The sequence below is a fragment of the Apium graveolens genome, chromosome 10, assembly GCF_009905375.1.
Source record: "Apium graveolens cultivar Ventura chromosome 10, ASM990537v1, whole genome shotgun sequence".
Classification (NCBI taxonomy): Eukaryota; Viridiplantae; Streptophyta; class Magnoliopsida; order Apiales; family Apiaceae; genus Apium; species Apium graveolens.
In genome coordinates this window covers 212,240,412-212,254,372 of record NC_133656.1, presented here as the reverse complement: position 1 = coordinate 212,254,372, position 13,961 = coordinate 212,240,412, and the positions used below count along the sequence as shown (strand labels likewise).

The window sequence follows — 13,961 nt, the reverse complement described above, 5'->3', positions numbered from 1 at the left end:
CCAAATTATCTCTATTCCGGCTATTATAGTATAGTATAGACAAAATATATATATATATATATATATATATATATATTGATGATTGATGATATATTGATCGATGATGATTTGAGCAATTTTAATGGATCCTAATAGGGCAACAGGGTCAAGCCACGCCATTAATTTTTTTTAGCTAAAATTTATGTATATGTACAAGATCTGTATCTTAAAAATGATTCATTTGATCTATATTTTTATAATGATAAATTTCAAATCGAGAGCAAAAATAATAACTAATTCACTTTTCTCATAAGAATAGTCTGTTTTCAATTTCGATAATTAGCAAAAATTTCAAGCTATTAGTATTCTACGTAATATTACAGGAGGTGAAGAATGACAAATATAAAAATAAGATTTAAGCGTATTCGAGTTAATAAGTTACCGTCAAACGATTAGTCGTCAGTTTCTAAAAATTTTTATGACCCTTATTTTTGGAAGCTCATTTCGTCACTAAAATTATCTCATATTATATCGATATCATATTTCAATGGAATATCTACTAAATCATATCTAAAAGGAATAACCAATTAATGGTGAAATATCAATACGCTAAAACTAACTCCTATTTTAAAATTGTTAATTTTGTTAGTTTTATAAAAAAAGGTGATTTTTTGGGGGTAATTTTATATATTAATGAATGCGATTTAAATCGTACTATTAAATATTTGGGATGAAATATATTAGGTAATTTAATTTTAATTTCTATTATAACAAATAAAAAAGGTAGTGATAAACCGAGGAGTGTGTTTGAGTCTCCTTGGTAAACTTAATAGTACATACGAAGTCTTCATAATCTTAAATAGAACTCCTTTTTTAAAAAAATTAAATTTTTTTACGAAATAATATTTTTATAAAATATTTAATACAAATTAATATAAATAATATTTTCATAAAATATTTTATTTAAACTAATACTTTTTTATGATGATATAGTTGCTAACATATATAGTATTCAGAATACTAAATAAAACTCAATCTGATTTATATTGAAAAAAGTCCGATCCGATCCGGTCCCGTCTGAAAAAAGCCCAACAAGATGCATTTCGGGAATCCAAACAAGCTCTGATATTTTTTAAAAAGCCCGTTCTGACCGGATCCGAAATAATTAAAATCCCAATTTTTTTAAGCATGATCAAAACCCGATAGTTAATGTGACCGGTCCTTTTGTGAATGTGATGAAGAGCGGCATGGGAAATGTGAGACGTAGTGCATGACGATGTGTGGGATGTGAGTGATGAGACATTATCCCCGGTTTCTACGGTGTTGTCGGCGTGTGGGTGAATCACCTTTGACTACATGCCCTCTCCTTCCAGAATTTATATCGAAAGTTCCAAACAGATCACGATCAGCATTACTCCTGATAGGTCATATGTTGATACAAACCAAGTAAAACGTGCCTACTCCAAATTTAAATTTAAATAAATTTCAAATTCATTGTTTGGAAAGAACCCTAGGCACGAGCAAAACATAATTCATGCCAATCCAAGTTAAAATGGACATTGTATTTTAATGTCAACTAAACTTCAAAACTAAAACCCATTTATAGTTAATTTTCTTATAGGAAGTTTATATTTGTTTAAACAAAGACTTTTTTTAAAAGTGTAACATTTTGAGCACGAATAGTTTTTTTTTGTTAGGGAGCACGAATAGTTAGGTATTTATTTTTTATTGACCAAGTTTTTAAACTTAATTAATTAAAAAGGTTTGATTTTTTCTAACAAAGTTAAGTTGTTTAAATAATAATTTTTTAAAATTTTGCATTTATATTATAAGGAAATTAAAATTCTCTTATTTCAAGATGTAGCGTTTAAATCCAAATTTCGTAAACTACTTTAACATAAATTAATAATATACAAGAACTAGGCTGCCATTTTATTTTTTTAAACAAATACTCTCTCCGTCTAACCGGATTCCTTACATTACTTTTGGACACATTTTTTAATACTCGTTTAAAGTATATTTTCATAATTTTTTTTTTTTTACTTTTATTCAAAAAAATTAAAAAAAAGTTATGAACTATATTTTATAAAAGAACGTGAACATCCCGGTGAGACGGAGGAAGTACGTATTTATATACATGAATATACGCCAAATCTCATATATTTATTAGACATGTTACTAATATATATTTGTATGAGAAATTTTTGGAACATCTTTTTTTTTCAAAAATAAATTATCAGAAATACTAATTTTTAAATTTTTTTTGCAATTTTAATATTTTCCGATTTTTTTTGCAAAAATACAAAATCAAACAAAATTAACCAAAATCAAGTAAACATACAAATACTTGAATCAAGTTTTTTAATTGTATTTGAGATTGTACGAGGTTACATGAAATTATAGAAACTCGTCTAATTCGTCGAAAATTGCATCTAGTTGAATCAAATTGTAGAAAATCGTATTTTTGTAAAAAAATATATAAATAATTTTTTTTAAAATAAAAAAGTGTTTTCACAAATTTTTAAAAAAAATAAAAGTAAAATTTATATTTGAAGTAGATTGGATGTTGTTTACGAGTAATTTGAATGTGATTTTTACGAATAACTTATATTTACTTGCGATTTAATAATATCCATCCGCCAACAATATTTGCGTCCATAGTACAAATCAAAATCGGAAGAGAATATTGCTGACTTGTCTTTAATTCCCGTGTATATATACTCTTCTTCATGCAATCCTTATGTTCATCAACTCTCTCTCTAAAACTAATAATCTCTCTCAAACATTGTTTCTCTCTCTAGCATGCCATCAATTGATCTAGAAGCTACCTTCGCCTCAGTCCGTAGCGCCAGTGGTCGCAGAGTCGCCTGTGAGCCACTCGACGGCGACGACCACTCCACCGTCGTCGCCGCCGATGCACTGCCGGAATCGTTTTGCCTCTCAAAAGACGCCGAGTTCGACTGGTTCGATCGTAATGCTTTTCTTGAACGCAAAGAGTCGACTCGAGGCAATACGGTGAGTTCGAACCAGTCGAACTCGAATTCGCTGCGATTTTCGCACAATTTGAAGTCGAAATCGAAAACGGCGGCGTTGATTGGATTGCCGAAGACGCAGAAGAACACTTTCTGCGAGAAGCGGCGGTGTAAGAATATCCGGTTGTTTCCGCCGAAAAGACCGGAGTCAGTCGGAAAATCGACGGCTCAGATGAATGAGCCGTCGTCTCCGAAGGTTTCGTGTATAGGAAGAGTCCGGTCGAAGAGGAGCCGGAATCGTAAACCGGTGACGAAAGGTGTAAAAAGTGAAAAACCGGTGGTGAGGAGTGAACCAGACCGGGAAGAGAAGAAGATAGGTTTCTGTGGCGGTTTTTTATTGTTGTTTCGGTCTGATCGACGGCTTACTGATAGAGCCGGTGTAAAAAGTGAAGATTCGTCGGTGAAATCGTCTTCGCATAGGAAGAAGAATAGGAGTAAAAGGTGTGAGAATGTTATGGTGAGTGATGAACCGGTTTCTGAACCGGCTGGTTTAGGAGGCATGAAGCGGTTCGTGTCCGGTCGACGTGCGGAAACATGGGGTGAAGTAGAATGAATAGGTTAGGTAGTTTAGGTGTGTTTTTGGTGATGAGCTGAGCTGGCGGGGTTCCTCACTTTCAAACCCGTCGGTTGTTTTTTTTTTGATTTCTTATTTTTTATAAATTTTCGGTTGGTTTAAATTGTAAATAGTTTGTTTTTTTTTGTTGAGTGGAGTTGGAATATCTTTAGCTTTGTTTGAAATACAATACTTGGCATTATGTGAAAGTTGATACTTTGATTTTAATATTCTTGTGGGTGCGGCATGATGTGTTTTTATAGTTTTGTACACCTGTTCTGGCTTTAAAATGGTCTTGCCTTTTTTTGAGGGAGGCCCTCAAACAAAATATGTTACTAATACTTACAAAAAATACCATGTTTTAAGGAGGGGGTCAGTCAAGCACGTTAATAGTGGGAGGAAGGTATAACATATATTTTTTTCTTAGGCCTCATTTGTTAAATTTGAATAAGATTTTCGGGATAGTTAAGATTTCTGGACGAGTGATAAATCTGAATCATGAATGAATGGGATCGTTTGATAAACAAATTTTATATTTTTGAATGATATAATCTACTTATCATTTCTTTTCAAACTTGGTTAAAATTTAATTGATCCAACCTAATAATAATAATAATAATAAATTATAATATGAATTGTCTAAAGTTATTATATTTTTTAACATAATAATGTTAAATGTAAATAAATTAATTAAGTATTTTGAAAGGGAAAGTTAATTTGCGGTGTTAAATTATATTTATTTATATTTATTTATTTATTTATGTACTTAGACATTTAGTGGTCATATAATAAATTAAAAAAAATCTGCAATTAAATAAAGGATGTTACAAAAGAAAGATTAAACATTTTTTATTCCAAAATAAGTGTTAATGAAAATTTTGCAAGCATTATAGATAAGGCAGCTTAGAATATCACGTGAATAAGTCATTCAGATAAAAAATAGAGGGGCAATGGTTCAGAAGATTTTTCCCGATCGTCCAGATTTTCCAAAATTACTCAGCCTACTCAAACAATCTATCTGAACAATAACCTATAGAATTCATTACCTCCCGTTCACCTGTTAACAAATGACCCCTTAGCTTGAGAGTTTACTACCCTTTCTTGTATGAAGAAGTAGTGTGTTCCGGTGATTCATTCTACAACCTGTTTGCACTCAATCTCGTATTTGAACACCACATGATTAAATTTGACGGATAAAAAAAAGTAGTACATTTTGGATAAATTTCTTAGGGGGGCGTTTGAATTGTGGTGTGGATTCAAGAATGTAAATTGGGTAATGGGAATGATATGTAATCTCTAGGGGTGGTGAGAATATGATTTATCAATTATCTACTTTATGAGAGAACGATGTTTACATTTCATATATCAAAATTATTAATTCAACAGTAACGCAAGTTTCCAATTCATATATCAAAATTATTAATTCAACAGTAACGCATGAGATTGATTTTCTGATCATTGAATGAGTTCGTTAGCCATGAACCAAACGGCCCCTTATTTATCTTCCAGCACAATTTACAGAAAGCAATGATCTCGTTTCAAAGTATAATATGTATTTAGGAGTACTTCTACGTTCTACACATGAAAACTTGAGTATCAGCTCTGAACTATAAACTTCTTACACAATCCATATTTATCACTTCTCCACTGTCTCCAGTAATCAATGACAGATGATAAAATATTTTCTGTGTTCTACGGAAAAGTCCCAAAGTCCAAATAATGCATACTTTCTACTATACACCAACTATCCATCAAGGCATCAATTGCAGGATACCCTACACCAAAGATCACAAACAAGATGACCATTACATGTATAGAGATCAAAACCCTGATCCCTTAATGCAGATACAAGGCTGCTGATTTTCTTCTTGAAAGGTGTTCTTCTGACACCAAAGCACCAAAATACAGAAGCATTAGACCGAAAATATCAGAAATATATATATAGCACTGCAATGAGAATACTGTAGTTTATATCCTATAGCGATACATAATCTTTGTAATAGTATATGAGAAACAAGAGGAAATGAAGTACCATTGCTTCTCAAAGAGCATAAGTCGCTTTAATATACTCAACAATTTCTGCACTTTCAAACATTTGGATACCAGTATTTGGATCTTCTAAATAAGGCACCTGCACATTTTAGCAAGCTAGATTACTCATTTGTTTTTATCTTCAAGCTAAAATGTATCTCTAATCTTATAACCACCACTCTAACTGAGAGAGAAACCTGAAAGTGTCCAGCTTTCTCATAGATTAACTGTCGCTTTGGGCTGCCACGAGCACAACTGTAACAAATAACTTTAGCTGTTAAGAAGGAATTTTGGGGTAAAATATATAGTGCAGAAAAGAAGAGCAGAAACCAAGCGAAAGGAGCTGTCAACAAATGATATCAACCATTCATTCCTAAAGCTAGATTGCCTCTAATCAACTATTATTCGGACTACTGCCCGTCTGCCACACCCATAGTTCCTATGTCAAGTCTATAATCTTTCCAAGACATCAAATTTAAAAATATACACTTGAATAGTTAAATTATGTGCTTAAAATATATCAATTTTAGAGAAAAAAAGGGTTCCAATATTACCTATGAAGAATGTGTGGTAGCTCTAGCTCTACAAGGACCTCACGTACAACTTTGCAAAATGGGGAAGGCTGAAACAAGAAAAAGTATTCTGTTAGAACCTTAAGAATAGTAGAATACTATTATAGAAAAGCCGCCAGAGAGTAGTCATATAATTTCACCTTTCCAGTGTACTCCTGAATCTAAAACCGGCATGCATACGAAAAAAAAAATTCAAAATAAATAAACAAATCACAAGATTACCTCATACGCCCATAGTTCGAGCGGCTTTGGTGGCAGCTTTGATGGTGTATATATACTTCCCTGCAGAAAGTTACATAATACAATCTTATATGGCTACAAAAACAGAATGATCTGGTGCCAATATGAATATAAACTGCAAATATATTCACGAGTCAGTGGATTCCACTAGAAGTGCCGATAAATACAAATGGTGGCAGACAACCATTAGGGGAAGGTCCTTTCCCCATACTTATAAGTTATAAGAGCATACTAAAGCTGGTAAGAAAAAAGAGAGAGAAAATATACACATTATTCTTCCATACAAAAAACAATTAGGTATCTACTAACCAAGTTTAGGTAGCTCAAATCAATATTGTTTGGAAACCATAATATGTACCTTTCCCATTCGACCAATCATTGCAAAACCTGCTGTCAAAGTCTGCAACAGAAAAGGTTATAGTAAGTCTAAATATATATTATCTTTATATTGCTGCAGTTTGTAAATAATTCAGAGATGAAAAGCTAACCGTTAAAAGACCAAGTGACAACATTAAAGGGACTTTTCCATCACCTGCGCAGAAGGAAAAAATATACATGCTTAAAATTATTGTTGAATGCTGCAAGAATGTTGAACACAACAGGTAACAGGAAAAGGAAAAACGACTAGTCAAAATCTTCAAATTAAACAAGTACTATTGGGAGAAAAAAGAAACAAGAATCAAGTTGCTTGTACTCAAAATGGCACCGAGTAAAATAGTGGATATCAAGAAAGAAAGAAAGCTTAGGAAACATACTCTTAAGACTGCACAGTCCTATTAAAAGTGAAGTTAGCTGAATAGATCAAAAAAACAATAACTGCCGTTTTTGTAAATAGTTTTCTACTTTTCTTGACCATTACTGCATTAATAAAACAAATTAACTCCAATAATGACAATATCACTATAAGCAACGCACCATATTTTTCAACCAGATACTTGATAATATCATCTGACTCATACATTGCAACTCCTGTGTTTGGATCAACCTGCAGAGAGGAAATGGTAGAAGCTTTAACATCCATTGCGTAAGCAACACCCCAAAAGTCTGTTAGTTTTTTTTAATCAACCTGCAGAGAGGTAAGGGTAGAAGCATAACATCCATTCTAATATGCAACACCCTTTAAAGTCCTTTATTTTTATTATTTTATTTTAAAATCAACTTGAAGAGTGGTAAGGATAGAAACTTAACATCCATTCAATAGCAACACCCCCTAGAGCATTTTAGATTTTTTTATTTACAGTGTCATCAAAATATTTGGCTCTTTCTGTTATGTTATTACAAACTTACGAGTACATGTCAGCAATTTCGTGCCTCTTAAATTCTGAACCCATTTGATGCTCGACTACAATTATTAAGTATGTCTAAATGGGATTCCTAAGTCGGTCCATTAATAAATATTGTTTGAAAATATTTACTCGACTCTATCGATGTAGTTAACTCTTTTCTGCATAGATCCTGTTCAACAATGAAGATCTTCCATATTTAGTATAACAAATAATAGGCTTGTATATTTATTAACCATTAAATTGTAATGGTCATCAAGAATTGTATTATCACCACAGATACATGAGGTCAGGATATATTTACTATTTATGTATTTCACAACCCATATTATAAATAGGGTTATTGTATATGTTTCTAATATGAAGAATAAACATAGTCATTCTTGTATAGACTTCCCATTTTTATCAAGCACTATTAGCACAATTAACTCAAATATCCAACATTTGATATCAAGAGCCTCAAGATCAAAAAGGTCTATATCTTATTTCCGCAATATTATATAACAATGGCATTTTCTGGTTCAAATTAGCAGCAAGTTATTCCCATTTTTAATGGAGAAAATTACAAGTTTTGGAGTCTTAAAATGAAGTCGTTCTCCAAATAACCCAACACCTATGGAATGTTGTGGAAACAGACATACCCCAAAATGACGATAGTGGCACCACATCAACACAGGTTGACTGGCCACAAAGAGATGCAGAAGCATCAGCCAAAATTCACCTTGCACTTACAGATACAATTTTTCCAAGAATAACGAATCCAACTTTAGCAAAGCAAACGTGGGATATCTTAAAAGCTGAATTTGAAGGAAACGAGAAAACAACAATCAAACTCCAGTCTCTTAGACATAAATTCAAGAATCTCAAGATGAAAGAAGGAGAACTAATTAAGGATTACTCTTCTTGAATAATTAAGTTGGTAAATGAATTAAATCTAATAGTGAGAATATTGTTGACCAAAGAGTTATGGAAAAAATAGTGGTTAGTTTGTGGTGAGAATAATTAAGCTAACCGGTATCTTTTCCACAACTCTTTGGTCAGTAATATTCTCACCATTCGATTTTAATTCATTTACCAACAAAATTATTCGAGAAGAGTAGTCCTTAATTAATTCTCCATCTTTCATCATGAGAGTGGAGTTTGATTGATGTTGTTTTATTGTTTTTATTTAAATTCAGCTTTAAAGATATCCCACACTTGCTTTGCTGAAGTTGCATTCATTATTCTAGAAAAAATTGTATCCGTAACTGCAAGGTGAATTTTGGCTAATGCTTCAGCATCTATTTGTGGCCAGCCAACCCGTGTTGATGTGGTGCCCCTGTCACCATTTTGGGGTATGCATGTTTCCACAACATTTCATAGGTTTTGGGTTTGGAGAATGAATTTCACTTTAATACTCCAGAACTTGTAATTTTCTCCATTAAAATGGGAATAACTTGCTGCCGACTTGAACCAGAAAATGCCATTGTTATATAATATTGCAGAAGTAAGACATATGCCTTTTTGATCTTGAGGCTCTTGATTCCAAATGTTGGAATTATTTGAGTTAATTGTGCTAATAGTGTTTAATAAACATAGTACTCCATCTGTCTCACCCAATTCTTTACACTGGGTTCGGGCACGGAGGTTAATAAAAAGTGTAAATTAGTGGTGGAAAGTAAAAAAAGTAAGTAAAGTGGTGGAACCACATAATATTTAATGTATAAAGTAGATATGTTGGAGTAAAGCAGTGGATGCAATTGATTTTTATATTATAAATTTTACGGGTAAATCTTGGAATATAAAGAATTGAGAGGGACAACCAAAAAAGGGAAAGAAATGGATGGGACGGAGAGACATCCAAAAACAAGAGTAATATTATATAACAATAGATTTTCTGGGCTCTTGATACCAAATGTTGGAAATTTGAGTTAATTGTGCTAATAGTGCTTGATAAACATAGTAATTTTTTTTATAGACTTCCCATTTTTATCAAGCACTATTAGCACAATTAACTCAAATATCCAACAATTGATATCAAGAGGCTCAGGATCAAACAAAAAATATAGATATCATCTAACCATGTAGGGAAAGAGGCAATTTCATCTAAAAAACTAGCAAAAAAATAGATGTCATCTAACCATGTAGGGAAATTGCCTCTTTCCACCCATTTGTATAGCCTTGGGGCGGAAATTTGGACCATTTTGTGGGCAAGGATAATATAAAATATCAAGATCCAGTACTGCAACGATCTCTCGCACCTGCACGAAAAATTGACAAAAAGATAAGTCATGAGAAAACATTCAATACCACCAACATATTATTATGAACAGGGATTTAACTCCTGGACATGTGATAAATTGTATTGCTCACAAATTAAACAATGATGGTAGCATTTGTTTGGAAGAATGAAAACTTTGTTTGGACAAATTTGTTGAGAAATAGAAAGTAAGATGTTTACCTTTCGACAAAACGGACAGCTGCAGATTCCACGCGATTAATGGTAATTCACAGGGTAGGAAAGCAACAGAGGTTTAGTCTTAATTCATAATGACCATGCAAAAAGTTAAACGCAAAAAATGAAGGGCTAATTAAGAGTATGGGTGAAATCAAAAATATGTACATAACTTTGTTACCTACACCTTCATAGAACAATGCAATGACAACTGACAGTAGAGATGTTTGCTTACCCTTCGAATTCATATATCTCGATAGGCAACTCAGGGCGAGGACCTGGCTTTGAGGTCTCCTTAATCTTGTAACCTATTTAAGCATAAATTATCCAATAAATCAATTAAATAGTAATCATTTTAAAATCTGTATGAGTAAAGAAAAAAAATCAGCAAGTTAACATATACACATGATACTTATTCATACATGTACATGTAATTCTAGTTCCAACTTAACGAATTTGATATCAAAATTAAGCAAAAACTAATATAAACATGATCATATTTATGTTGCACATTATCATTATTTTACACGAACTCATGCTTAACATCTCAAATTGCGAAATATGATATACATGTAGGATCAACACAATTACCAGCGAATCCGAGTGCGTACTGATCAGATGGAACCTCGTCCTTGGAAACAATAGATGCTGAATACCTGTCATGTAACAGCTACAAAAATTACGAAAACAGAGTACACGGAAACTAAAAAAAAACTATAAATACACTACAAAAGATATAGAGTAGCAAATTTAAAAACAGTTCTAATACATCTCAACATCGCATACAAATTTATAATTATTTGATAAATTACAATAAATAAATAAAAATAATTCATAGGATACGTACCCAGAAACCAAAGCACCGGTGCCTAAACGAAAGAACAAAGCGAGAGAAGCGCCCAAAATATCGAAAATCTTATCAGGCCTAATTGTAAACGCCTTTGGTGTAGGAGGTTTAAAATTTGGCGGTGGAGAGAACGTCGTCGGTTTAGGTGGTTCGTCTTTGGAGGTGACTGGTGTTTCTGTTGAGGATGACCTTATGCTAAATGAAGTTCTACTAATGGGCGGATTAGTTTTAGCTCGGAGAATTGGGCGGTGAATGAGTGACGGAGTAAAGTTAAGAGCTCCGGCCATCATTTTCCGGCGAGAATAGACTTTTTATGATTACGGAATGGTGGTTAGTGTGTACCTGCTGGTGCTGTTGCTATAACACGCGGGACGTGTGTGGATGGATTGGCAGGCTAGCAAACAGACACCTCACACCACTGCGTGTTGCTCTCTTTTTCTTTCCATTATACAGTCCAAAACACGTTTATTTATTTTTTTTGCCAAATTTAAAGCAGATTTCATTAATGACTTGAAAGAGATTCAATCGGGACAAATCCCCAACTGATCATGCAACCAGGTTGAAAATAAATAGAGCTAAATAATTAGCCATTTTGTTTCCGGATTGCTTAACAAACTGAATACAAATATTTTGAAAATTAAAAATGAAGGTAATGGTTTCCCGGACAATCCAGCACGCATCTCCCCCGAAAACAGTAGCTTCACAATTGACCCTCACATTAATTCGATTGATATTGCAATGTTCAGAGGACTCAGTTGCAACAACGGAGTTTAGAGGCCTCATATTATGAACAAATATTTTTTGTGAGAGGTGAGCACATGTGATTTTCACCACCGTTCCAAACACACCCCAGCTATCTACCTGCCGGACACCAGCTATAGACCTGCCGAAAGTGTTGTTGATGCGAGATATCCAGATCTCCTAATACACCATCCAATTCATTTTCAACACAACCACCACATCGCACAAAGCGAGACACATCGCATAAAGCGAGACAATCAAACACACAAATAATAACTTAAACAGAACAATACGAAAAAACCCAAAATTCAAAAATCTCGGAATAACACCAAATTGTAATATGTTGTTAGACCAGAGATTTTGAATCCAAAAACTGAATGTTATTATAAAATCCAAGCTCTTACTTTAGTAGATCTGAAAACTAAAGTGAAAAACTGTAATGGATTTTTCGAGTTTTGTAAAACAAATCTCGATTTTATTAAAGAAAACGTGAATAAAAGGAGAAGATGAAGATGAATATGGAGATAGAGATGGGTAGAAAGGAGGAAAAAGAAGGTAGGGCGGTTAGGGTTAGATGAAGTTAGGGCGGCCGACTCTCATCCGATAGACGCTAAATTTATCCAGTATTAATTTCAACACGTTTATTTTTTAAGTTAAATATAAAAGACTTAATTGGTGTGAAGTGTTCCCACCTATTTTTTTTACATAAAAATGATTCGATTATGAAAACTAACACGGAAGTGGGTGAAGAATAAATTATTCTAAGCATCCGATAGCGTTCCGCCAACTTAGATTAGGCGGACGTCAGTATATCAAGGATAAAAAAAGTCAAACGCTATCTATATATGATCGAAATTAAATAAACACGTAATTATATTTTTATAAATATTTCTTTCTCGCATAGTTAACCAAGTGATTTTTTGAACATATATGATTATTTTGAGCAATTATTATAAATACTTCATCACATAAACATTATGAGAGTATCTCCAACCATATACAATCCTTAACTAAAAATTATTAATAAATATTATAAATAAAAAATATAGAGTTAATGTAAAAAAGAAAAATTAATCTTCAATACTACATTCCTCTTATTTATAAATATAGTCAACATTTTGATATTATTGGCTATATTTTTTAAACCACAACAAAACTCTGTAAAAAAAATTAATAATTTATTACCATATTGAAATAATATATTCTATTTATAACAACATAAAATTTTAATTACATACTATTTTTAAAATATAGCTAACTAATATAACAAATATCATCGAAGTAGAATGTATAGTGTTGGCTATAATTGGCTGGCTAAACCGGACCTGTAAGTAAATATGTAAAATTTGTTGAATATGTAAGACATTGTACTTCGATGGTATTGACTATATTGGTTAGCTATATTTTAAATTAGTATGTTATTAAAATTTATGTTGTTATAAATAGAATATATATCTTCAATGGTAGTAAATGATTAGATTTTTTTCATGAATTTTTTACAGGTTTGTAGTGGTTCAACAAATATAGTCCACATCAAGAAGTTGGCTATATTTATAGATAAGGGTAATGTACCATTGGAAATGATTTTTTTTTACATAATCCATATATTTTTTATTTATAGGATGTATTAATGATTTTTAGCTAATACTTCTATGTGGTTGGAGATGCTCTACAGCTTCAACAATTTTTATATATTATTCTACAAATCCGATTTAGCCAACCAATTATAACGAACACCATTAGAGATGTCACAGAATTAACGCTATGAAATCATAAAAATCCAGCAAAAAATATATGATTTCAAAAAGAACAGTTTAAAAATCATACTCTCATAAGGAGAGACTAAATAAAAATTAAATAAATTAAAAACGTATTGAAAAAAAGTTTAGGGCAACTCCTAGAGTGGCCAAGGTTTTGGTCTAAATTCTAGCCTAAATTTGGACCAAGACAACTTTCTACTCCAACAGTTCGTTCTAAATTTGGTCCAAATTTATAAATCAATATTTCATTCTTTCAACTATTAATATATTGTTATTTTAATGTGTTGATACTATTTCACATACCTATTCATATTAATCTCAAACTTAAAAATTTATTAAATTAGAAAAATATTACACTTAAACAAGAAAAAATAATATTATATTTAATTAAGTAAAAGAAAAATAAAAATATTAAACTATTATACATATAAGTGAGAATTAAAAAATATAATTAAAAACTACTTAAATATATATAATAACATTCAATCA

At 32.0% G+C, this 13,961-nt stretch overlaps 2 protein-coding genes across 4 annotated transcripts; one reads left to right on the top strand and one right to left on the bottom strand.

The window, feature by feature from the left end:
* Window positions 1–2,712: 2,712 nt before the first annotated feature.
* On the top strand, window positions 2,713–3,778 carry LOC141693766 (uncharacterized). Its single transcript, XM_074498930.1, has one exon. The coding sequence runs from the start codon at window positions 2,782–2,784 to the stop codon at window positions 3,562–3,564; it is 783 nt and encodes a 260-aa protein (XP_074355031.1). The 5' UTR covers window positions 2,713–2,781; the 3' UTR covers window positions 3,565–3,778.
* A 1,300-nt stretch (window positions 3,779–5,078) lies between these two features.
* On the bottom strand, window positions 5,079–11,424 carry LOC141690040 (uncharacterized). 3 transcript variants are annotated; one of them, XM_074494617.1, is made up of 13 exons: window positions 10,972–11,424; window positions 10,716–10,780; window positions 10,360–10,432; window positions 10,131–10,149; window positions 9,811–9,930; window positions 7,323–7,392; window positions 6,896–6,939; window positions 6,766–6,807; window positions 6,390–6,449; window positions 6,150–6,217; window positions 5,793–5,850; window positions 5,597–5,695; window positions 5,079–5,447 (listed from the first exon to the last, which is right to left on the bottom strand). In XM_074494617.1, exons 1-12 carry the CDS (start codon window positions 11,259–11,261, stop codon window positions 5,606–5,608), a joined length of 999 nt encoding a protein of 332 aa, XP_074350718.1. In that variant the 5' UTR covers window positions 11,262–11,424; the 3' UTR covers window positions 5,079–5,447; window positions 5,597–5,605. The 3 variants fall into 3 exon arrangements, with proteins under 3 accessions (XP_074350718.1, XP_074350719.1, XP_074350720.1); XM_074494618.1 differs by having other exon boundaries at window positions 5,079–5,444; XM_074494619.1 differs by having other exon boundaries at window positions 5,079–5,441.
* Between the last annotated feature and the right edge of the window lie 2,537 nt (window positions 11,425–13,961).